The sequence below is a fragment of the Phytophthora sojae genome (genome assembly GCF_000149755.1).
Source record: "Phytophthora sojae unplaced genomic scaffold PHYSOscaffold_7, whole genome shotgun sequence".
In the NCBI taxonomy this organism is placed as follows: Eukaryota; Oomycota; class Peronosporomycetes; order Peronosporales; family Peronosporaceae; genus Phytophthora; species Phytophthora sojae.
The window spans coordinates 3,577,223-3,598,514 of record NW_009258121.1 but is presented as its reverse complement, the minus strand read 5'-3'; the positions used below and the strand labels follow the sequence as shown (position 1 = coordinate 3,598,514).

At 59.4% G+C, this 21,292-nt stretch overlaps 11 protein-coding genes across 11 annotated transcripts; 8 read left to right on the top strand and 3 right to left on the bottom strand.

The window, feature by feature from the left end:
- Window positions 1-1,148: 1,148 nt before the first annotated feature.
- PHYSODRAFT_548251 (hypothetical protein) lies at window positions 1,149-2,368 on the top strand (the record flags this gene model as incomplete). The annotated part of the gene is made up of 1 exon (XM_009534641.1): window positions 1,149-2,368. The coding sequence occupies one exon, from the start codon at window positions 1,149-1,151 to the stop codon at window positions 2,067-2,069; it is 921 nt and encodes a 306-aa protein (XP_009532936.1). The 3' UTR covers window positions 2,070-2,368.
- Window positions 2,369-2,477: 109 nt separating this feature from the next.
- On the bottom strand, window positions 2,478-4,121 carry PHYSODRAFT_517244 (glutathione peroxidase; the record flags this gene model as incomplete). Its single annotated transcript, XM_009534640.1, has 4 exons — window positions 2,478-3,083; window positions 3,201-3,284; window positions 3,348-3,416; window positions 3,534-4,121. 4 exons carry the CDS (start codon window positions 4,119-4,121, stop codon window positions 2,478-2,480), a joined length of 1,347 nt encoding a protein of 448 aa, XP_009532935.1.
- A 253-nt stretch (window positions 4,122-4,374) lies between these two features.
- Window positions 4,375-6,263, top strand: PHYSODRAFT_337019 (hypothetical protein; the record flags this gene model as incomplete). The annotated part of the gene is made up of 2 exons (XM_009534639.1): window positions 4,375-5,295; window positions 5,508-6,263. The coding sequence occupies 2 exons, from the start codon at window positions 4,375-4,377 to the stop codon at window positions 6,261-6,263; spliced, it is 1,677 nt and encodes a 558-aa protein (XP_009532934.1).
- A 401-nt stretch (window positions 6,264-6,664) lies between these two features.
- PHYSODRAFT_249080 (hypothetical protein) lies at window positions 6,665-7,974 on the top strand (the record flags this gene model as incomplete). The annotated part of the gene is made up of 2 exons (XM_009534638.1): window positions 6,665-6,957; window positions 7,023-7,974. 2 exons carry the CDS (start codon window positions 6,665-6,667, stop codon window positions 7,972-7,974), a joined length of 1,245 nt encoding a protein of 414 aa, XP_009532933.1.
- A 25-nt stretch (window positions 7,975-7,999) lies between these two features.
- Window positions 8,000-8,704, bottom strand: PHYSODRAFT_563339 (hypothetical protein; the record flags this gene model as incomplete). The annotated part of the gene is made up of 1 exon (XM_009534637.1): window positions 8,000-8,704. The coding sequence occupies one exon, from the start codon at window positions 8,702-8,704 to the stop codon at window positions 8,063-8,065; it is 642 nt and encodes a 213-aa protein (XP_009532932.1). The 3' UTR covers window positions 8,000-8,062.
- A 236-nt stretch (window positions 8,705-8,940) lies between these two features.
- PHYSODRAFT_517723 (hypothetical protein) lies at window positions 8,941-9,909 on the top strand (the record flags this gene model as incomplete). The annotated part of the gene is made up of 2 exons (XM_009534636.1): window positions 8,941-9,129; window positions 9,211-9,909. 2 exons carry the CDS (start codon window positions 8,941-8,943, stop codon window positions 9,907-9,909), a joined length of 888 nt encoding a protein of 295 aa, XP_009532931.1.
- A 201-nt stretch (window positions 9,910-10,110) lies between these two features.
- Window positions 10,111-11,004, top strand: PHYSODRAFT_361579 (hypothetical protein; the record flags this gene model as incomplete). Its single annotated transcript, XM_009534635.1, has 1 exon — window positions 10,111-11,004. One exon carries the CDS (start codon window positions 10,111-10,113, stop codon window positions 11,002-11,004), a length of 894 nt encoding a protein of 297 aa, XP_009532930.1.
- A 399-nt stretch (window positions 11,005-11,403) lies between these two features.
- On the bottom strand, window positions 11,404-11,953 carry PHYSODRAFT_286999 (hypothetical protein). Its single transcript, XM_009534634.1, has one exon. It carries the CDS (start codon window positions 11,902-11,904, stop codon window positions 11,626-11,628), a length of 279 nt encoding a protein of 92 aa, XP_009532929.1. The 5' UTR covers window positions 11,905-11,953; the 3' UTR covers window positions 11,404-11,625.
- Window positions 11,954-15,690: 3,737 nt separating this feature from the next.
- On the top strand, window positions 15,691-16,785 carry PHYSODRAFT_304178 (glycoside hydrolase family 6 protein; the record flags this gene model as incomplete). Its single annotated transcript, XM_009534633.1, has 1 exon — window positions 15,691-16,785. One exon carries the CDS (start codon window positions 15,691-15,693, stop codon window positions 16,783-16,785), a length of 1,095 nt encoding a protein of 364 aa, XP_009532928.1.
- Window positions 16,786-17,649: 864 nt separating this feature from the next.
- Window positions 17,650-18,897, top strand: PHYSODRAFT_337011 (hypothetical protein; the record flags this gene model as incomplete). Its single annotated transcript, XM_009534632.1, has 1 exon — window positions 17,650-18,897. One exon carries the CDS (start codon window positions 17,650-17,652, stop codon window positions 18,895-18,897), a length of 1,248 nt encoding a protein of 415 aa, XP_009532927.1.
- Window positions 18,898-19,668: 771 nt separating this feature from the next.
- Window positions 19,669-21,156, top strand: PHYSODRAFT_466522 (hypothetical protein; the record flags this gene model as incomplete). The annotated part of the gene is made up of 2 exons (XM_009534631.1): window positions 19,669-20,760; window positions 20,836-21,156. Coding segments are annotated over 2 exons (1,413 nt in total), but the record flags the coding sequence as incomplete, so codon positions are not given.
- Window positions 21,157-21,292: the final 136 nt, after the last annotated feature.

Below are 21,292 nucleotides of genomic sequence, written 5' to 3'. Positions count from 1 at the left end.
TGCGTTGCTAGGCATGATGCATGCCGGAGTAAGTAGACCGACATTGCGCTAATGAAACCTCACACAAAGCATCCACAAGTGCAGGAAAAGCTTGTGGCGCGACGACTTCAAGCGGAAGGTTCTGGTGGCCGCGCAAACTTCAATGCCACTTGCGCATTCGGCAATTTCACTGCAGGACCACAGCGACGGCGTCTAGCTGAGCGAGACGACGTGCGCGCGAGAGTCCGTGCTGGCCGGCGTTGGGGACCATCAAGCACGCCGATGTTGGACGGCTGCAGTGTGCAATCGCGGACGGTGGCGACTCACAAACGTCCCCAGCTGCAGCCGAAGGACCAACCTGCTGTGTCGCAGCGTCCTCCCAATCCGGCGCCGGCGATCTTGCCAAGCGCCAAGATTCTTGGCGCTGGCCGAGGCCATAGCAATCATCCTGCGGCCCACGCAGCCTGTCGCTGCGCCTCCCAATCAAGCAAGCAGGTCGCTAAAGAACCGCCGGGTAGGGCACGTTTTTGCTGCGGCGCCCCAAGCACCACCGCTCGACAACATCGAGCGCCACGAATCGCTGGCGCGCTGCCAGCTTCCCCATCCCGTCGGAATGCTCCGCTGCTTGGTTGCGGGTTGTTGTTGTTGTCGCTGGCGGCGGTGCTCGGATTTTTGGTGGCAGCAAAGAGCGGAGGTTCACATGCGCCGTGGGAGGCAAAGAGCCACGCCACGAACGGCAGCTCTTACAACACGATGGCGCCGCGCAAATCGCGCGTGCAAGTACACTTTCAAGCCGAGCGGAACAGCCCGCAAGGCTAGCGGCAAGCACTAGCGCTGGGGTAAGTTTGAGCAAATGCCTCGACATCCTGTCCTAGGTGTTCAATACCTGCGTCTACCGATGCCCTGCTGACGCACTCGGCTCCGCTTTATTCGTTTAGTATTCAGTCGTACCAGACTTTGTCCTCGTGCACCACATCTCCCGTATTTTCCGATCGAAACGAGTCGCGCGGGCTCAATTCTGCTTGGTGGTGAGCCATGTGTTTCAACGAGCCCTAGGCCTACTCAATCCAGCAGAGGGCACGGTACTTTGGCCCTGATCCACCGCCGGTGCTGACGCCGACCACTCCATTCCCGAAACCTCCTCGAGCAGCTCAGCAAACGCCACCGCCATGTCGACGACGACCAAGTCCCCCATCGCGCTGGCCGCGCAGCCGTACATCTGCGGCGGCTCGGCGGCCGTGTTCGCCGCCGTGGCCATCCACCCCATCGACCTGGTCAAGGTGCACCTGCAGCTGGCCGGCCAGACGGGCTCCAACGTCACGGGCCTGGGCGTGGCCCGCTCCGTCGTGGCCAAGGAGGGCATCTCCGGCCTGTACGCGGGCCTCTCGGCCGCCGTGGCGCGTCAGATGGTCTACGGCACGGCCCGCCTCGGCATGCACCGCGCCTTCTCCGACAAGATGATCGCGCGCCGCGTCGCCAACGGCGAGAGCGCGTCGCTGCCCCTGGCCGTCAAGTCGGCGTCGGCCATCGTCACGGGCGGCATCGCCGCCACGCTCGGCTGCCCCATGGACGTGGCCCTCGTGCGCATGCAGGCCGACACACTGGCCAAGGCCGGCGAGAAGCGCGGCTACAAGAACGTGTTCGACGCCATCTTTAAGATCGCCGGCTCGGAGGGCGTCACCACGCTCTGGCGCGGCAGCATCCCGCTCGTGGCCCGCGGCGCCGCCATGAACCTCGGCATGATGGCCTCGTACGACCAGGCCAAGGAGATGATCGCGGCCCAGTACGGCCACGGCTTCGCCACCAACATGGGCGCCAGCGCCGTGTCGGGCTTCGCCTGTGCCTTCACTTCGCTGCCCTTCGACCTTGTCAAGTCGCGACTTATGAACATGAAGGTGGACCCGGTCACGGGCAAGAACCCGTACTCGGGCGTGACTGACTGCTTCAAGCAAATCGTGACCAAGGAGGGCCCCTCCAAGCTTTGGCGCGGCTACTGGACCTACTACACGCGCTGCGCGCCCAACGCTATGATCGTGCTTCTCGTTGTGGAGCAGCTCAACTCGGCCTACAAGAAGGCCTTCCTCGACTAGATTGTTGCTTAGAAGTCTTCCGAGCCTTTCAAGTCCATGATGCAGCGCTGCATCGCCACCTCCGACGCGCGGAACGGAACGCCCAGCGCCTATAGATTTTTTGGACGGCACACCTTTCGTTCGGCGGCGAGGCTCGAGTGCAGTTTTGCAGCGGCCAGATGATCTTCCCCTGGAAATGGCTCCGTCAACGCATGGAGCAGCCCGAGCCAGCTAGCGTTCGCATCCTGGACAGCAGCGCAGCGCGTATGAGAAGCGAATGCGCGGGTTATTAAATAACATGTTATTGCATCTTCCACCCCACATCTCCAGCAACAAACACTTCATTCAATTCGCTTTATGGAGCAAAATGGCGTCTCGGGAGATCACGAGGCCGTCTTCGTGGTCCCCGGCGTAGGAGGTGACAACTACCTACAGCAGCTCTTGGATGTCAGTTTCCATGCTCAGAGGCAAGTCATTGGGGCCGAACCGCTTGACCAGCCGACCTTCGCGATCCACGAGGAACTTGACGAAGTTGTTTTCGATGAATGCGTTCGCTGCGGATCTGGCAGCTCCCGGCACTCGCGTCTTGCAGAAGAGCAGCGCATCGCGCGCGTTCGGGCCGTTCACGTCGCGCGTGGTCAGCACCGGGAAGCGGACTCCAAACAGCTCCTGGAAGTGCTCCACCAGCTCCTCGTCGTTGTCGAATTCAGCGTCGCCGAACTGAGCGCTTGGGAACGCCACCACCTTCAGGCCAGCGTCTTCGTACTTCTTCGACAGGTCCGCGAGCTCCAGAAGCTGCTCGGCGTTGGTGTTGCAGGAGCCGCTGGTCACATTCACCAGCAATGCCACGTGACCACGCAGCTCTGACAGACAGAAGGGTTTGCCGTTCGCGTCCGTATCGCGCAGTGAGTACAGCGAGGCCGTTGAGGATGCGAATGACAGAATCGCCGGGTGGGTCTCCAGGAACGCTGCGCCAGCATCCAGCAGCGCAAGCAGCCACTGCTCCTGCTCGGGCTTGCTCTTTAAGCTGAGAATCTCGACCGCGTCGTCGCCGCCATCACGACGGCCGCTAGCAACGCAAATCTTCAAGCGAAAGCACGAAGGATTGTCGTCAGCTGCCATGTACTCCACGGTCGCCGCAGGGAGCCCCACGCGCACAAGTTCGTGTCTTGCCACGTCCGTCTCGAACAGTACGAGCGAATGGTGCTTGGTCTTGTTCACAACTGCGTAGCAGCTCTTCGATTTGGGCTGGATTCCGAGTAAGTCCCGCATGTGCTTTCGCCCCGATCGACGCTGCACGAAACCCGCTCGAGTCGCGCCGTCCGTCACCGCCCAGACAGAGAGCGCGGTTCGAGTTTGTCGCGCCGGCTTCGGGGGATTTACAGGAGAGTGCTGCGGTCCAACGGGCGAGACGATGGCTCCTGGCAACGAACTGGCGGAACCATTGTCCACAGTGGCCGAGGCCACCACGTTGGACGTCGGGACAATCGCGGTGGCTCCGGGAGCGACGAGCTCGTAGTACTCGTCATCCGACACGTACAGCTCGCCCAGAGGCTCGTCATCAGCTTCTCGCGCCTCGTGCACCGGTGACAAGAAGCCACTGAGCACGAGCCCTTCAGCGAGTTGCTGCGCATCGCGGAGCGAGTTGTTGGCCGCGTGGGACAGCAAGAGGTAGCCCAAGATGGCTTTCAAAAGCTCGCGGCCCTGCACAAAGGTGCCCAGACCAGCCTTCGACAGGTGCAGCGGGTGCTGCCACCAATGCTTCCGCTGCTCGAGCACCTTTCGACGCACTCTCGGCGCCAGTAGGTACGTGGCCACCATGTCGGATTGCGCCTTGAGCTCCGAAGGCAGGAGGTGGAAGCGCTGCAGTCGGCGAAACACGCGGCCATCCAATGCGGTCTCAGAAGACCAGCACGAGCCATCGGCGTCCGGAGGCGACGGAGACGCATCGACAGCCGATGAAGGCGAACGCGCAGACACAAAGGACGGCTCCCGCTCCAAGCGATCGCGCTCCACACGCTCCGTTTCTCGAGCGCTCCTGGCCAGGGTTATCATGGTTTGCGCCGCGCTCATTGTGGGGAATGAGATACTGATGGGAATCGCCAACGTGGGCCAACGGGGTGATCTGGTCTTTATGGGTGTCTCCCCTTCCGCGTCTTCAAGCCCTTTCACACGTACGACCACCGGAAAGTTGAAGTTACGACCATCACTCTTAAGCGCTAAAGAGATGTAAGCTGAGCATGACCACAACCCATCATTCATACGCGGTACAACAGAGCAATTCCGCTGTCATTCTCGAACTTGCGGCGTTGTGGAGAGGTGGACGATGGCACAGAAGAAGTATTTCCGGTGGGGCAAAGGGGCATCGAGCTGTAGACATCAGACTGTGGTGGAAGTGTTGACCATTCCTGATGGTGCTGACGTTGGAGACTTTCAGAAGGGAGTGTACAAGGAATATGAGCGTTCTCTTCCACGTGAAATTCGCGCCTCAGCCCTGAAAGTTTTCGCGAGCTGCGACGCGAAGACACCTCTGGAAATCGGCGAAAGTTTGGATCTCTACGGAGTGAATGAAGATAACCCGCTCCTCGTGGAAGAGCCCGAGGTCTGGTATAAGCTAATGGAAGCCGGCAACAACACGCCGTTCGCAGGCACCAGCGTGGACTCAGTCTCACTGACCGAGGACAACACAGTGAAGGATATGCGGAATGCAGTGTTTGCTGCATGTCAAGCCATTCTCCCCGGTAGGGTGCCAAGTCAACTCGTGCTTTTTAAGGACCAGACGGCATATAATTCAAGTGAGCCTTTGGCTGTCGAGTCACGTTTAAAGTCGCTTGGGCAAACAAAGGAGACTACGGTCATCGTGACGGTTCCTGTGACGACGGTACGGACGAGATCTCGGGAGGAGCCGAAAGATGAAGTTGATGAGGCTCCAGCGAAACGTAGAAAAGCGAGCGCTTCTAGCAGCAAGTGGCAATGGAAAGACGAAGAGGAGGAGCCAGTCTATTCTGTCGAGGGAGGCAAACTGTTTTTCATGAGCCAAGATCGTCCGACGCTAGAGCTTCTCGAATCCTACCACGGCAACTACAATTGCGCAAAAAGGGGCGAAGGCAACGTGGTGATCCCTCTGATAGACCATATCCCCGGCCTAGGCAAGTCTACGTTCAGCCAAGAGTTTATTCGGACATGCCGACAGAGAATGGATAGGTTCGCGGATGCCTCCATTATGCAGAGCAGCTTTATGGATACTGTACGTCAGTGTCACACGATTACTATCGAGTTTTTCGGGATGGATCTCCTGAATGACGACTTAAGTTTGACGGTCGAAAGGCCTCGAAGATTTTTATCGGAAAACTCGAAGAGTACTTCACTAGTGGCTGCACGAAGTACGATTGCGGGATGCCTTGTGCTCTAGACCCCAACTCACTGAACGATGACCCGAGTATTTTTACTGTATTGGAGAATCTGACGATCGAGGTTGGTCCATTGTTCATCGTGATCGAGATTGGCAAGGCATTTGAAGTCGACCTTGTTGACATCGAGAAGAAGGACCGGTCCATTGAGTTCTGCCACGATATTTTGATGCCTTTATTTTCGATTGAGAAGCTGTTTTTCTTGGTTGCTGGCTGGGCGCCTTTCCTGAGCTTCGTACCAGAGGGGTCGAGTGGTGATCGGCTAGAGTTTCGACGACTGAGCTTGGATTTAATGCAGCCGTCTGTAATCGAGGAAGTTATCGAGAATACGCATTGGGACGATAACAAAACGGAGACTATCCAGGCGCACTGCAAGCTTGATGACGGTCAAGCGGCCAAAAGTGCTCATTACCTCTACCAAATAGTTTTCGGCCACCCACGATCACTTCTTCATGCCTTTAGAACTTGCCACTCGTACGATGAACTCGTTGCGTACGAGCCGCCAGATCAACCGGAGGCCCTCGCTGATGGGGAGCACAACGGGGAGCGCTTGAAGCAGTTCGCGACACCGCTAAAAGCGTTCGTGGACAGTTTTCGAAGAAATGTGCCGATTGATCTGTCAGCGACCTGCAAGGCTGGAGACGGGAAAACGATCACGTACGCCGCTATCGCATACATTTTTGGGATCGACTGGGAGGGAACCTTACATCGGGCGACGCTGTACATCCCGGCGTATATCCGACGCGTGCTGTACCTCTCCTACTTCTCGTTCCGAGAGATGGTTGTGCAATTCGGAGGCAACTAAGTAGCTATCGACCAGCAATGCCGTGGAAGAAGGCAAGGCGGCAACAAGACACTGTGGACTCCACAGTTTGGAGACGTCGTCAAAAATCGGATGTAGAATGCTGGGACTCTGAAAAACACGTTTGATTTAACAAAAATTGCATTCCGATGTAACTCATCTCTGGCATTTAAGTGTTTCCTCACTAAACGAGTTGCCAGCTGCAAGATAGGCTCTTAGTCCCCCAAGCAACAGAACCCACAAGGCTTCGCAGTAGCTCCAGATCAACCGACACAGGAAGTTCGCCAACAGAAGTTGAAGTTTGTGTTATCAGGTTGTGTGGCCCACATGTCTACTCCGAATAGAAGGCCCTGGTCTACTGTACATCATCATTCCCACCATTTGACAACTTGCACTTTGTGTCAATGACGCGGATGGACGAGAAGCTCGGCATGGCGCTGGCGCGCCGCCGCCACGTGGGGACGCTGCGCACGCTGCAGGTGCCGGACGAGAGCGCTACCGCCGCTGTGGACTTCTACTCCAACGACTACCTGGGCTTCGCGCGCTCGCAGCCGCTGCGGCAGCTCGTCAAGACACGGCACACAGAGCTACAGAGGCAGCACGCGCCCATGCTGGGCGCCACGGGCTCGCGCCTCATCTCAGGCAACTCGCGGCTGTTCATGGAGGTGGAGAAGAACCTCGCCGCGTTCTACAACAGGTAGGGTGGGGTCGTGGTGGAGTAGTGCGCTGAGCGAGTGACTCACCCTTCAATTTATGCTACAGTGACGCGGCGCTGCTGTTCAACTCGGGCTACGCTGCCAACATGGGCGTCATGTCCTGCGTTCCGCAAGCAGAGGACGTGATCCTGTACGATGAGCTGGTGCACAACTCGTGCCATGAAGGCATTCGACTGAGCCGCGCGTATGCTAAGGGTCGTGCTCTGTCGTTCCGCCACAACGACCTCGAAGACCTCGAGCACAAGCTCCGAAAGTATCTGTCGCCTTCATCTGAACAGGACGCGAGCAAGACTTGTGCGTACGTGGTGGTGGAGTCGCTCTACTCGATGGACGGCGACTTTGCTCCTCTGGAAGCCATGGCTGCGCTCTGCGAGCGGGTTGGCGCGTTCCTGATCGTCGACGAGGCGCACAGCACCGGCGTCTACGGACCTCAAGGCTCCGGCACCGTGCGGGAGCTTGGTCTGGAGATCAAGTACAAGAACGCGTTTGCATGCCGCGTGCACACTTTCGGCAAGGCGATGGGGTGTCACGGTGCTGTCGTGTGCGGCTCTCAGGTGCTGATCGACTACCTGGTCAACTACGCGCGGTCCTTCATCTACACCACAGCGTTTCCGTTCGACCAGCTCGTGTCTGTCGCCTGCGTGCACGAGTTCAGCGCTAGTGCCGCAGCCAACGCACTGCGCTGCGAAGTGATTAAGCTCGTGAAGTATTTCAAGGAGAAGGTGAACGGCAACTCGAGTATCCCGCGCGACGCGCTACTGGCCAGCGACTCGCCCATCCAGGGGGTCGTGTTCGAAGGCAACCACCGCGTGCTGATGGCGTCCCAGCAGATGAACGCCATGGGTATTCGCGTGATCCCCATCCGCTCCCCGACGGTGCCGAAGGGTGCAGAGCGCTTCCGCATCGTCATTCACGCGGACAACACGCGACGCGAGGTAGACCTGCTCGTGGCCGCTCTGGCCGCTATGTTCGAGGTTCGCCGCGACTCCAAACTATAGAACGCCTCGATATACAGGGGGGGCTAGAAGCTTTTGAGACGTGTATTTTTGCTGACTAAGACTCGACAATGAGCCACCAAAAAGCGCTTTACACTGCATTGTCGACCCGCGCGGTGCTGGCGCCTGCTCGCAGCGTGACGGACGCGTCGTCTTGCACCGCGGCCTTGGCCATCGCTCGCTGCAGCAAGCGCGCGCATCCAATGTTGCCGCTCTGCTCCGCGATGATCAGCGGCGTGTGGTGGTCCACGTCTTCTCGGAACGGATCGGCGTGGTGGTCCAGCAGCAGCTTCACGCAGAGCGCGTGGCCGCCCAGCGCCGCCAAGTGCAGCGGCGTGATGCTGCGTTCGTCGATGGCGTTCGGGTCAGCGTTGGCCGTCAGCAGCAGCCTCGTGCACTCGTTGTGGCCGCCGCGAACGGCGTAGTGCAGCGCCGTGAGGTTCTCGGCGCTGCGGGCGTCCACGTTCCTGTCCGTGGAGTGGACCCAGCGCTTGACGACGCGCGCGTTGCCCGACTCGGCCGCTTGGCGCGCGAAGCCCGGCAGGTCGGAGACCGGGTGCACGCCGCCGGCGCCCACTCGGTCCTCCTCCGTGACGGACTTGCGCTTCTTGCGCAGCAGCTTGCGGGCCATGACCTGCAGCTGCTGCTTCTGGTACGAGGACGCGGCCACGAGGAAGAGCAGGCAGAAGAGGCCGACGACGCCCATGGCCAGCGCCAGCGGGTGGATCTGCATGCGCCCGGGGGCCGACACGCCCACGTTGATGCGCGCGTACTCGTGGGTCGTTGCGTCGATGGGCTTCATGGTCCCGGAGACAACAACAGGCGGAGGATACCTCCGACGAAGGTGAAGGTGATGAAGTTGTGAGCGACTTACGCGTAGGCAAAGCTGAAGCACCATGACAGGGCATATTGTATTCTGCGAGTAAGGTTTTGACTGTTCTATACTGAAGCCAAGTGAGCAATAAGACGATGGACGGCGACGACTTGTACGGCGGCTTGGCGCTGCCCAAGAAGACCAAGCGCGAGCGAGAGGAGGAGAAGCGGAATACAGAGCAGAAGGACGAGCCAACGGCAAAGGACGATGCGGCGAAGCGCCAACGTGTGGAGAAGAAGCCGCTGGACCTGCCGGCCACGGTCGCCAAGCTCGAGGGATACATGGTACGAGCGCAACAATCGACAAAGTTGCTGCCATGATGATATGTAGGCGTTGACATTTGTTGTTGCAATTGCTCTATGCAGCTTGTCGACAAGAAGTTTGCCAAGGCCAGTGCATTGTTTAGCCAGTTGATCTCGAGTCAGTTGACGGTCGAGTCAAGTGAGCTCTTCATGAACACGCTAGCGAAGGTGATTAACGCGAAGGCGGGGACGCTGAGCGGCAAGAAAGGGTTCCAGACTCTTTTTGAGACGTTGGATTCCAAGCGCGAAGTGATTTTGAGCGTTGACGGTGATGAACGGCGTCTGCGGGAGCAGAAGCTGGATGCGTGGAAGTTCCTGGCTGTCACGCACGCACAGCTCTTTACGGACGAGACGTACCAGTTCAACAAGGCCGCTAAGGTGGTGAAGGCCAGATTCGAGGCAATGGTCAGCAACGAAGAGGAACAGGACGAGGAAGAGCGCGCTAAACGCCTGCATACGGAGCTCTTGCCTCTGCTCCGTACGCTGTACAGCAAACTCAATGTGGCGTGGGCGACTACTATTGTCGAGGGAGTGCTGGCGCTAGGCACGCGTCATCGTCTGCTATTTAATGAAGAGGACCGAGTGGAGGTTGACTCCTGGACGAAGGGCATGCAGGACCGCCGCAATGCACCGGCCGTAGCTCGGTCTGCAGGCTCCGACGCGCGACGCAACATCGTAGCTGCCAACGGGGCGAAGTCATCAGAAGCTGGTGCCAAGGTCCCCGGCCGCTACAACCACCCGCTCTTCAACAAGGAGATCTAAGTTGCTCCCACCACCGCTGTAGCCAAATCCATTTTCGCACACGTCGCAGGTTTTCAGGTACAATTTGACGTGGTGCACATTGATTAGAACCGGTATTTACCAGTATTTGACTCAAATAGTAGCCCGCTTTTTTGGCAAGCGTTGGCCTGAGCCACACACGCCCAGCAGCTCTCGCGGCACTAACCTTCGCATTCCCCGCCCATGTTCGCGCTCCGTGGCGGCCTGACGCGCGCTGCGGCCGGCGCGCAGCCTTCGCAGCAGCTGCGCACGTTCGCTTCCGGCCAGAAGAAGCGCCTGACGTGGCGCCAGAAGGCCAAGATCGAGGAGCGCAAGCGCAACCCGCCGCCGCCGCGCCAGCAGCCGCGCCAGCGCGCCCAGCGCCAGAACTTCCTCGTGTCGCCGCCCGTGGACGATGGCAAGAAGTGGCGCGTGCTCAGCGCCGGCGTGTTGGAGCGCCTGCCCGTTGTGCAGCCCGACCTGAAGGACTGGGAGATGGACTTCGAGGTCATGCAGCACGAGAAGGCCCTGCGCGAGGACCAGAGATTAGAGGACGACTTCTGGTTCATGGAGCCCGGCACCAGGCACATCACGCCCGAAGAGGCGCCGTGGCCCAACGCTGAGGAGGACCCGGAGGAGATCGTGGGCGCCGGCTTCCACCTGGCCCCGCGCGAGACGGAGGATGACGCTGCTAACAACCGCAAGTCGCTCAACCGCGCGCTCAAGGGCCGCGTGTTCCTGCTGGTCAAGAGCAAGGACCAGGACGCCAAGTACCCGTGGTTCTTCCCGCTGGGCGAGAAGCAGGACGCCGAGAAGATGCGCGACGCTGCGCTCCGACACGTGACTGAAACCGTGGGCGACGAGGTGGATGCCACGCCCGTGGGTTTCGCCCCCATGGGCTACCTCCAGTACCTGCACGAGAACGACTCCGAGTATGACGGCACCAAAGTGTTCTTCTACAAGTCGCAGCTGCTGTACGGAGACGTGGAACTGAACCAGGACAAGGCTAGCGACTACCTGTGGGTGACCCGGGACGAACTGTCGGAGTACCTCGACCCCGAGGTCACCGACTACGTCCAGAAGATGGTGCCGCCGTAAGATGCGCGCGCGTATCCGTCTCCGTAGCTTAGCACAACGCTCTGCTCTGTTTAGTTCGACTCTTCACCTTGATGGATATCCCTGTAGACAGCCGTTTGGAGAGGTAGAGTACGTACGGCGGGCGCTGGGCCTTTCCTGGCGAGCCGAGGCAAGGCGAGCGCAGCTTTGGTCAGCGACATCGACACCCTCGCTTCTTGATTAATAGACCACCAAATACAGAGCCGAACCGATTCCGAGGAGCGCTTCAGTCACGAAAAATGCCGTTGAATGCGATGAGGAAGCACTTGTTCGTGTTTGCAGATCCGCAGTATGCAGCGTTACCCATTGCCGACCTTCCTGCAATGCAATGCTAGTGTCGTAACGCTCCCATGTCGCGGAGGCAGACGAACCAAGACGCATATCCACGTCAGACGCTCGTTATATTTTTTGTTGACAATCTACAGGACTAGTAGGAACGAATAAGAAATACGAGTAGGAACAGATCTGCCGCAACGGCAGCGGCAGACTTGAGATAAAAATCCAAAACGGCTCCGAGGTGCTGCGCGGTGATGATGTGTTGTGTTGTGTGTGTCTGCAAGGTGAACATCTCGCCTGTCGGCGGAGCGGAGTGGTTGGTCCCCTCTACTGCGAGGAGCGCGGGCTGTTGAAGCTGGCGTCGATCGATCCGGTGAAGCTCTGGTTCTTGATGGAGCTGCGGCGACGCCGGATGCTCTTGGCTTTCTCCTTCCTCTCCTGGATCTCGATGTCGAAGCTCAGCTTGGGGGCCGCAAACCGGTTCAGGCTCACGTAGCTGTTCTCAACGCTCGAGTGCAGGGACACGAGGTCAGGCGGAGTACCGACGAAGTCATTCAGCAGCCGACTTGCTCGGGCCGCAGGGTGTCGTTGTGCAGCCACCAGCATGGCGTTGAAGTACTTCGATCGGCGCTCGAGTAGAGGAATGCTGTCGAACTGAAGGTAGCTCCACACACCGCCCTTATCAGGTAGAGGCGGTAGAGTCGGCTCGCTGGTTCCACTGTGCTCTGACACGGAGAAGCGCGAGTCCTCCTCCTCGTTGTTGTTGCTGTTGTCGTCACTAATACTGGTCATGGCCGTGACAGATGCCAGCCTTCTGTGAGATACCGGCATGACCTTGCTCAATGCAGCGTGCAAGTCCCTAAACTCGGAGTAGCGCCGTCTCACCTTGTATGCCGACAAGGGGCCGTGAGCAGTAGAGCGCACGATCACCTCGTAGTAGACGACGCCGTCGGTGTCGCGACTGTAACCCGTGACGGAAGCGCTGCGGTAGTTCATAAAGTTTTCTTCCTCCTCGTCCTCATCCTGCGCGCGCTTGTCTTCTGATACCAAGCCGGCAGCATCACTCCGTGGTGAGCATGTGGCCGAGTTGAACGTCCAGCTGCGGCCATGGTAGTGAAGCTGCTGGATCTGACTCTCCGCTTCGGGCTCGGGCACCGACCGCGTTCTCAGGAGGTCGCTGGGGCTGCTCACGCTATCTGAGTTCCCGCTGCTACTGCGGTGCAGCTCGCGGCTGTCGTGGCTGTTGCTGTGTACTCTCTTCTTGGCCATTGAGTTCTCCAGGGCTGTTTCCAATAGGGAGCCACGTCGGTGTCGGTGTGCGTCTGCCGTGACTCGCGCGCGCCGCGGGTAGCCGAGTTCCTGCTGCAGCAGACTGAGCGAGCCGCCGGTGCCCGAGCTGAGTGCGCGGCGCGAGTGTCGGACGCGCTGTTGCCGCTGGAACTCCAGCTCCTCCTCCGTGAAGGTGTCGGACTGGTTGTTGTCTACCGTGAGCACACTGGCCGTGGAGGCGCGGCGCGGCAGAGTGGACAGCGACTGCGAGCGGGACTCGCGCACGGCGACGGGCACGGGCACGGCCAGCGGCTCGTCCAGGTGTTTGAGGCTGGGCGCAAGCGTCGTGGGGGACGCGACGGCGACGGCGACCACGTCAACGAACTGGCCGGGCATCAAGTCGTGGAGGTTCGCGTGCTGAAAAATGACGAGGCGATCCGAGTGTGCGCTGCGCGGCGAGTTGGATAGTGAGCAGAGCGGAGGCGCAGCAGCAAAAGTCGAGAAATATTGTACAAAATGGCATAAAACGGCTGTCGAGCGGTTTCTTGCAGGCCAAATCAGAGCAAAGCGCAGGAGTGCAAAATTCTCGCTAGGCTTTGCCTGAAAAAGCAGGTGGCGGTGGCGGCGGCGGCGGCGGGGGAACTGCAAGCTCTCTCACGGACTGAAATCAACGCGAGCCAGACGGCGGCGGCGTGTGGCTGCAGTATCGGCAGAGGCCGTGCTGGCACGTTGGCAGACGTCGACGCAGCGTGTCAACGCTGGTGACTTTAGATTAGCTCTATCGTTCGACTGCTGTCGCTGTCCATCGGCTGGCCAGCACTGACACGCAGCACCGCTGCTTGGGCTCCGCTCCGGTGTCAAATGGCGCCCAGCTGGCCGCAGCCTCCACGGGCTCTCCAAGCATTGCGCGACGGCCAGCGCGCCGGAGCGTTCTCGGAGAGCGTCTGGCAGCTGATGGTCACGGCGGCGGATAAGGAAGACAGCGGAACATTCGACAAGAGGGCGTCGAGATCGCGCGAGGACCGAGCCATCAGTCGCGGAGCTCGTTTCTCTGCGGGCGCAATTTTTTGGTGGGAATTGTTTTGAAGGCGTTATTGTCCGTTATAGTAGTCGCGGCAACATGGCTGCAGATCGCGCGCCGGTCGTCCGGCGAAGCGGCGCGGCTCGGCTCGTTTGACGGCCGTACCACCCCTCGCGGCGCGTAGCGCGCTAATTACGCAGCATAGCGCCATCGCCAGGAAGACGAGGACTTGCCGCTGCAGAGGCCAATCCGTCTCCTGCTTACTTTCTTTCTGCAGTGCAGTGACGAAGACAAAGGCGCAAAGAGCGTAAGTCGTCGGTAAGAACGGCAATGCTACTCTGCTGCAATCAATTAGGCAGTGCTTCCTTCACGGAGCCCAAGGCCATAAAATCCACATAGCGTCTGAGTGTTGCTGGAGAAGGAGGAGACGAGGCCCGCAGGCATCGGCTGCGCCCGGCAAACGGTCGCAGATAGCTGTAATTGCACTAGGTTGGGTGCCATCCCTCGGCTGCGCGCGGCAAACGGTCACTGGCGCCAGGGCGAATGCAGCCGCCCCACAGCTACCCGAGAAGAACCAGCCGCGGACAGGGGCCGCTCGCCGCAGCGCGCCGAGCATCGCACTTCGGTGGGCTTGACAAGTTCATGCACAACGCTAGTTGAAGATAATGTGGCGATGTGGTCCACACAAATATACGATTGAAGCTTCAACATCGACCGGCGTGGCACTTCTTATCTTCTTCGCTCTTCAGCGGGCTGAGAACTTGCAGCGTCCACATCACCACAGCATCTAGTCCTATCCAACCGACAGCACAATGATCACCTAGCTGTTGTATCTTATCTCGTAGTCCGGCAGAAGTCTTGCCTAGCTGAGCTGTGCCGTGTAGTTCTATGGAAGCTGCCAGCATCCCCCTGTTTCCCTATCGCATCTATTGGGCCGTGCTGGCGAGTTTTCGATCGTGCTGGTGCAGCGGACCGCTGCACCTGCGCTGCAAGCGGGGGCTAGAAATGAATCATAGTGGTGCGACTGAACCTGCTGCGAAATACTGTGCAACGCACAGTCGCGGACGGATGTCGCGGACTCATTCTGGTGAACACTGGAGACGGTCAACGAAGTTTTCAAGGCCCTATCCAGGTAACGGATGCGCCAGAATGTGCGTGAGCGGGTAAGCAGCGGTTAGAGCACTGCAGCGCGGCAGCTCTAAGCTATGCGAACGGAATCGTGATGCAACTACATGTACATTTACTACTTGCATAGTTTTTTTAGAGTGTTTCAGGACCACGTCAAGCTGGCATCGAAGAAATGAACCGAAGCTATTCAGGCAATTCAAAGTTGAATAGCCCCTAAGTCGTATCGGGAAAATCAACCTACAAAACAAACATTTGGCTCCAAAACGATGAATCGGGTCTGCAGCGTTTCCAAACTTTCAGCATGGAGCACGAGATCAAGAAGGATTAAGCAAACTTAGGCCTTCTTAGGAGGTTTTGCACGAGCTAACATGGCAAAGATTGACGACTACGATGTATTTTTACGGTAGAAATGATGTCAAAAATCGTAGCCAAGCTGCTCGTGCACTATGCTGGCACAGTCGTCTCACCAACGGCAGAGCTACCATAGGTCGAGCCACTACAGCGTGCGATAACGTGTATTCCTCAACAGAGATGACCGGACCTGTCCTTCGGGCAGTGCAGTGATAAAGTGGCGGATACAGCGCGGCTGAGCTACGAATCCTGCCGCCGCGAACCCCAACGACACCTCGCGCACTCAGGCCCTTGTCTGAAAGTAGGCGCTGTGGCTGCAACCTTGACAGAGCCACCAGCCGCCTTCATCAATGAAGCAGCGACGCTTCGAGTAACTCGTCGCTGTGGACGCCGTGATGTGTTCTGAAACCTTCAGCTTCAGCTTTGAGCATCTCGAGCAGCAAAAAGATCGGTTTTGACGAGTTGACAAGCTCGGGACATGGCTACACATCAATCACGTTTCATAGAGGGTGTCAGCGCCCAGGCCTTGAACGGCCTCGATGCTTTCGCCGTCATCACCAACTCCGTCTCAATTGGACAGCGCCCAGTACTGAAGCAGAAGCGTCGAGGACCAACGAGCCCACATGACACCGCTGCTCCCGCTTTTCCTGATCGTGCTGGGCTTGCTCGGCGGTGTAGCCCGCGCGGCGGATACGCTGTGCTCACTGCCTCCCGTGACGTACGCAGCCGCCAAGCTAGCACACCCGGACTCTGCCTTCGCGCTTGATCAGCTTGAGAGCATGGGCATTGCGACCTGGTACTCGGACCGCGACGTCAATGGCAACGCGACGCAGACTGCGTTGAACCTCGTTGCCTCGTGCCCGGAGTCGTCGAGGCTGAGCGTGGTGGTATACGGACTCCCCAACAAGGACTGCGACGCTGGGTACTCCAATGGCAACGGCACGGTGAAGACGGGAGCGGGCTACGAAGAGTTCATCACTAATCTGACAGCGATTGTCGGAGACCGCAAGGTCCTCTACGTGTTGGAGCCGGACGCTGTGGGTCTCCTCGCCAACAAAGGCTGCGCGGTGGAGTACGGGTATCAGAGCAACCTGACCATGGCGATCGCGCGGCTGTCGGAAAACCCGAACGCTGAAATCTATCTGGACGTTGGCTTCTGGACCCTGGAGAGATCGGATACGGCGGATATCGTGGCTCAGATTGTCAAGGAACTCACGCAGGCCGGCCGCGTCAAGGGCATTGCGCTCAACACGTCCAACTACCGCTCCACCACGCAGATCGCCGAGTTGTGTACGAATTTCCAGACTGCAGTGGGGTCCACCGACATTCACTGCGTCATCGACACATCCCGCAACTTCCAAGAGTTTGCGAACGCGTCAAGTACCGAATGGTGCAACGTGCGGAAAGCTGGCATCGGGGCGCCACCCACGAATGTTACGGACTTGGACAACATTGACTACCTCGTGTACGTGAAGCCTCCAGGTGACAGCGATGGCACCTGCGTTGACCAGTCAGCGGACGCCATGCAGGGCCCGCCGGCTGGAGAGTTCTTTAATGACCACTTCATCAAGCTCTGGAACCAGGGCTACTTTGTCAACCAGCAGCAGATGGCTACCATCTACGACCCAGACGCCGAGTCGTCTGGCAACACTGCACCTGCATCACCCTGGTTTACCACCATGGTTGTGCTCACCACGATCATGCTTATGGGCATGTAAACGCGTCGTGAGAAGACACCAGAGCTGCGATAAGACAGCCTTTACTGCTGGACTGTAAAAAAGGTATCTACGTATCCACGTACCGGTAAGTACCTAGCAACTTTACCATTCGATTGTCTTACTTTTCCGAAAGTTACACTATATTCTACAGTACCTACAACATTGGTGGCAGCATTTACATGTACTGTACCAATGCCTCAACTGCGTCGAGAACTGTGTCAGTACAGGTAAAGCTCACACAACACACGTGACTGTCATGGTGACCTGCTCAGCAGAATGCTCTCGGTGGAATGGCTACATTTGCTTCACCGCAGATTTGACCATCGCGAGCTCGTCCAGACAGAGATTTGCCGCGGGCACGCCAGTTTTTTGCCTGCGAAATGCCCGAGCGAGCCAGGGCATCGCGGTGGGTCCGGAGCGAGAAAACGTCCCGCGCTGTGTTACGCTGGGCGAGCAGCGCAGGACAACGCACAACGCAGTCGTGCTGCAGCCTGTAGGACGCCGGGAGGAAGGTCCCTCGCTTGTCAGTGCCACCGGCGAGCGCACGTGCGCACCCAGCACGGTCGTCGTAACGCTGGCGTTGGCGCCAGTTCCACCCGAGCGAGCCTCGCTTGCTGCAGCGTGCACTGCACGCCGTGCAGAGCTCGGGATGTTGTTGAGGTCGACCACATGTCAATTACGAACAGCGACGGTCGTGGCGTTGTGGCGGCCGAGCCCCTCGAAAGAAGGTCCATAGTGCGCCAAGAGAGACTCGCACTTCTACCCAACCCACCCCTACAGGCCACGCTGGGGAGCTGATCGGAGCTGCGGGCTCCTCCTGCTCCGGCTCCGGCGGCAGACTCGAAAAAGACCCCGACAGCAAAGATGTTCCGCAAGCTCGCAGTCTGCACGGCCGTGCTGGTGGCCGTACTCTCCAACGAAGCGCTGGCCCTGAAGCAGGGCGGCTCCTTCACGCCGGCCACGGGCGGCCAGCAGGACGACTCGTACACCACCACGACGGCGACCAAGGGCCCCGTGGTCACGCAGGCGCCTGCGGCCACCCCCGCCGCGACGAACCCCACGGCCGAGGAGGGCTCGCACGACTCGATCCCTGCCACTAAGGGCCCCGTCGTGACGCCGGCCCCGACCACGCCTGAGATCGAGCAGGAGGTGACGCCCGCTCCAACCACGCCTACGGCCGAGGAGGGCTCGAGCTCGACGTACACGCCTACGGCCACTAAGGGCCCCGTGGTGACGCCTGCCCCCACGACGCCTACCGCTGAGGAGGGCTCGCACGAGACGCCGGCCCCGACCACGCCTGAGATTGAGCAGGAGGTGACGCCCGCTCCGACCACGCCTACGGCCGAGGAGGGCTCGGGCTCGACGTACACCCCGTCGGCCACCAAGGGCCCCGTGGTAACGCCGGCCCCGACCACGCCTACCGCTGAGGAGGGCTCTAGCTCGTCGTACACCCCTTCGGTCCCGGTCACCGAGGCTCCTGTCTCGACACCGGCTGCCACGACCCCCACCGTCGAGCAGGGCGACCACACATCTGACTGCAACCCCAACTTCCCCTCGGAGGAGACGAACGCACCCGCCGCCACCACTTCGACGCCCGAAGCGACTCCGGCTGCTACCACGTCGACCGACGTGGAAACCTCCGCTTCGAAGGAGAGCTCGGCCTCGATGTCGCAGGAGACCCCTGCCATCACCCCCGCTGCTACCACCCCTACGGATGAGGAGGGCTCTGCTTCGAAGACTAACTCCGCCTCGAAGGCGACGGAGGCCCCTGCTCCCACCCCCGCTCCCACTACGTCGACGGACGTCGAGAGCTCTTCGTCCAAGGGCGAGTCCTCCTCGACCAAGCAGTCCTCGGGCAGCGACAACATTGACCAGACCGCCCAGCAGGCCAACACCAAGTCGGGCGACAGCAACACCGGCGGCGGCCTCTCTACCTCGGTCGGCGTGATCGCCGTGGCCGCCGTTGTGGCCGTGGCCGCGGTCGGTGTCGCTGCCTCGCACATCAAGAAGTCCCGCGAGGCCGACGCCGCTCTGTCGACCCCTGGCGACAACGACAACAACATCCACATTGAGATCAAGCGCACGCCCGCGGGCGGCAGCACGATCCTGTAAGGCGCCGGTTATGCCTCAGTCTCTCTCTGTGTATGAGGTTTGTTCGTCTTTCCTAGCCCCAGTGGATAAGGCTAGCTTCTCTCTCAAGTAGTAGTTTCTCCCTCCGATTCGAGAGGAGAGTTTTGAATCGACGCATTGGATTAGGGCGGCCCGCGAGGTTAGACAGCACTCCAATGCATGTTCTTACTTTCCGCTCTTGTGTCATGAGTTCCGTTGTCGTTGCATGGTGCTGCACTGTGACTGACTTCCTGGCTTCACATCAAGCACCGAATCCGGGCTGGGCTCTCCATGGAGCGTGGTGCGGCGAGACGAGACCTCAATGAAATGTCCTTGGTCACTTCCTTCCGGGTCGGACCACTACACATTATTGAGTGGGTGAAAACGTGAAGTGAACTCGTTTAGGCCGCGCGGCCAAAAGCGAGAATGATTGAGGTGGCAGCACCAACGCCACCGCATTGAAGGCAAGCGCGTCCTGTCGTTCCGTTCGAAATGGCGAAGACCACTCGCTGCTGGGCCCAGCTGGAGACACAGCGAGGCCCGGGTCATTGTCCGGCCCCCGTGGATTGGCCAGGATCGTCGGCGCGATGGTGTGGAAGCGTTCTTCCACTGCGGTTCTTGATCCTCTTTGTGCCCTTTGCTGCTTTTGCCCAGCCTCGCAGAGTCCCCAGATGACAAGCCGGACTCGCGAAATTTGGTTCGACGACACAGCAAACTCAACGTAGCATTTGTCAGAACGCTGAGAGCATGCTGCGCTCCTTCCGTTCTGCAGTAGCGGCCTCGTTCCTGCTGGCCGTCGCTGGTACGGCCAGCCTTGCTCAGGCCGACACCTTGTGCTCCTTGCCGCCGGTGACCTACGCCAAGGCCAAAACCGCCTACCCGGCCTCGGCCTCCGCCATCGAGGCGCTCGAGAAGTTCGGCATGGCAACCTGGTACTCCGACCGCACGGAGAACGGAGACTACGCGAAGACAGCGGCCGACCTGGTGTCAAGCTGCTCCGAGGACTCGCGCATCAGCGTTGTGGTCTACGGCCTGCCGAACAAGGACTGCGCTGCGAAGGAGTCGGCGGTGGGCAGTACGGTGCACTCCGCCTCGGACTACGAGAAGTTCCTCACCACACTCACGTCGGCTATCGGTAACCGCAAGGTGCTGTACATTCTCGAGCCCGATGCCATCGGACTGCTAGCAGACACCACGGGCTGTGGCCAGGGCGCTGGGTACCTGGCCAACCTGCAAACTGCCATCGGTCTGCTGTCCAAGAACGACAACGCCGAAATCTACCTCGACGTGGGCTACTGGACGCTCGAGTACCCGGCCACCTCCACTGCGGTGGCTGCCATTGTGAAGCAGTTGGTGAGTGCCGGAACCAAGGTGAAGGGCATCACGCTCAACACGTCCAACTACCAGTCCACCAGCACGTTGTCGACACTCTGCAGCAACTTCCAGACGGCAGTTGGCTCCATCGACCTGCACTGCATCTTCGACACGTCGCGCAACTACCACGGCGGCCCCGAGTCGAACGAGTGGTGCAATGTCAAGAGCGCGGGTATCGGGCCTCTGCCCACGAGCGACACTGGGATCAGCAACGTCGACTACTTCATCTGGGCCAAGCCTCCTGGAGACAGTGATGGCACCTGCGAGGGCCGTACGTCGGACGCCATGCAGGGTCCTGGAGCTGGCGTCTTCTTTAACGAACTGTTCCAGAGCCTCTGGAACCAAGGTATTATGGTTGCGGAGAAGGGATACAGCGCCATCGATGGCACGGTGCACAGCTCTACAGGGTCGGGGTCAAGCGCAACGCAGACGCAGCAGCAGCAGCAACAAAATCAGAACCAGAACCAAGACGCTGCCACGTACAATGCAACCGTGGCTCCTTCAAAGACCGGAGCCAGCACTCCTTCTGCCACGACGTCGACGTCGTCTAGCAACCCCATTCAGCAGTCGACCGGAGATCAAGCTCAACCTACAAAACAGTTGGCCTCGACTCCGACGCCGATCCCCGCGTCCAAGTCCTCTGAAAGCCAGCAGATCTCGACCGAGAGCTCAACCAGCTCGCCTGTGGGGACTGGTGTGGTCGTGTTGGTTGGTCTCGTGGCTGCAGCGGTGGTGGCTCTCGTCGCTATCGTGGGCATCCGTCGTCGCCAGAAGAAGATGCTGAACAACGCCAAGACGCCGGAGCTCTCGGCGCTGGCACCGCTGCCTACCGCAATGGTGAACTTCCGTCCGCAGTCGACTGCACTAGCGCGGGATCCCAGGGTCCTCTAGACACGAGATTGCTCGACAAGAGGGCCATTTCAACAGGAAAATAATGGATGTTCGTTCAGTAGTCGAGTGTCTTGCTTTGCCTCGTGTCGTCAATGTGTAGCTCTAGATCGTACTTAGGCCATGCACTTCAAGG

Bases quoted from the DNA above. Each gene is read 5' to 3' on its own strand.
- PHYSODRAFT_286999 (XM_009534634.1), bottom strand. From the start codon at position 11,904: ATGCTGGTGGCTGCACAACGACACCCTGCGGCCCGAGCAAGTCGGCTG.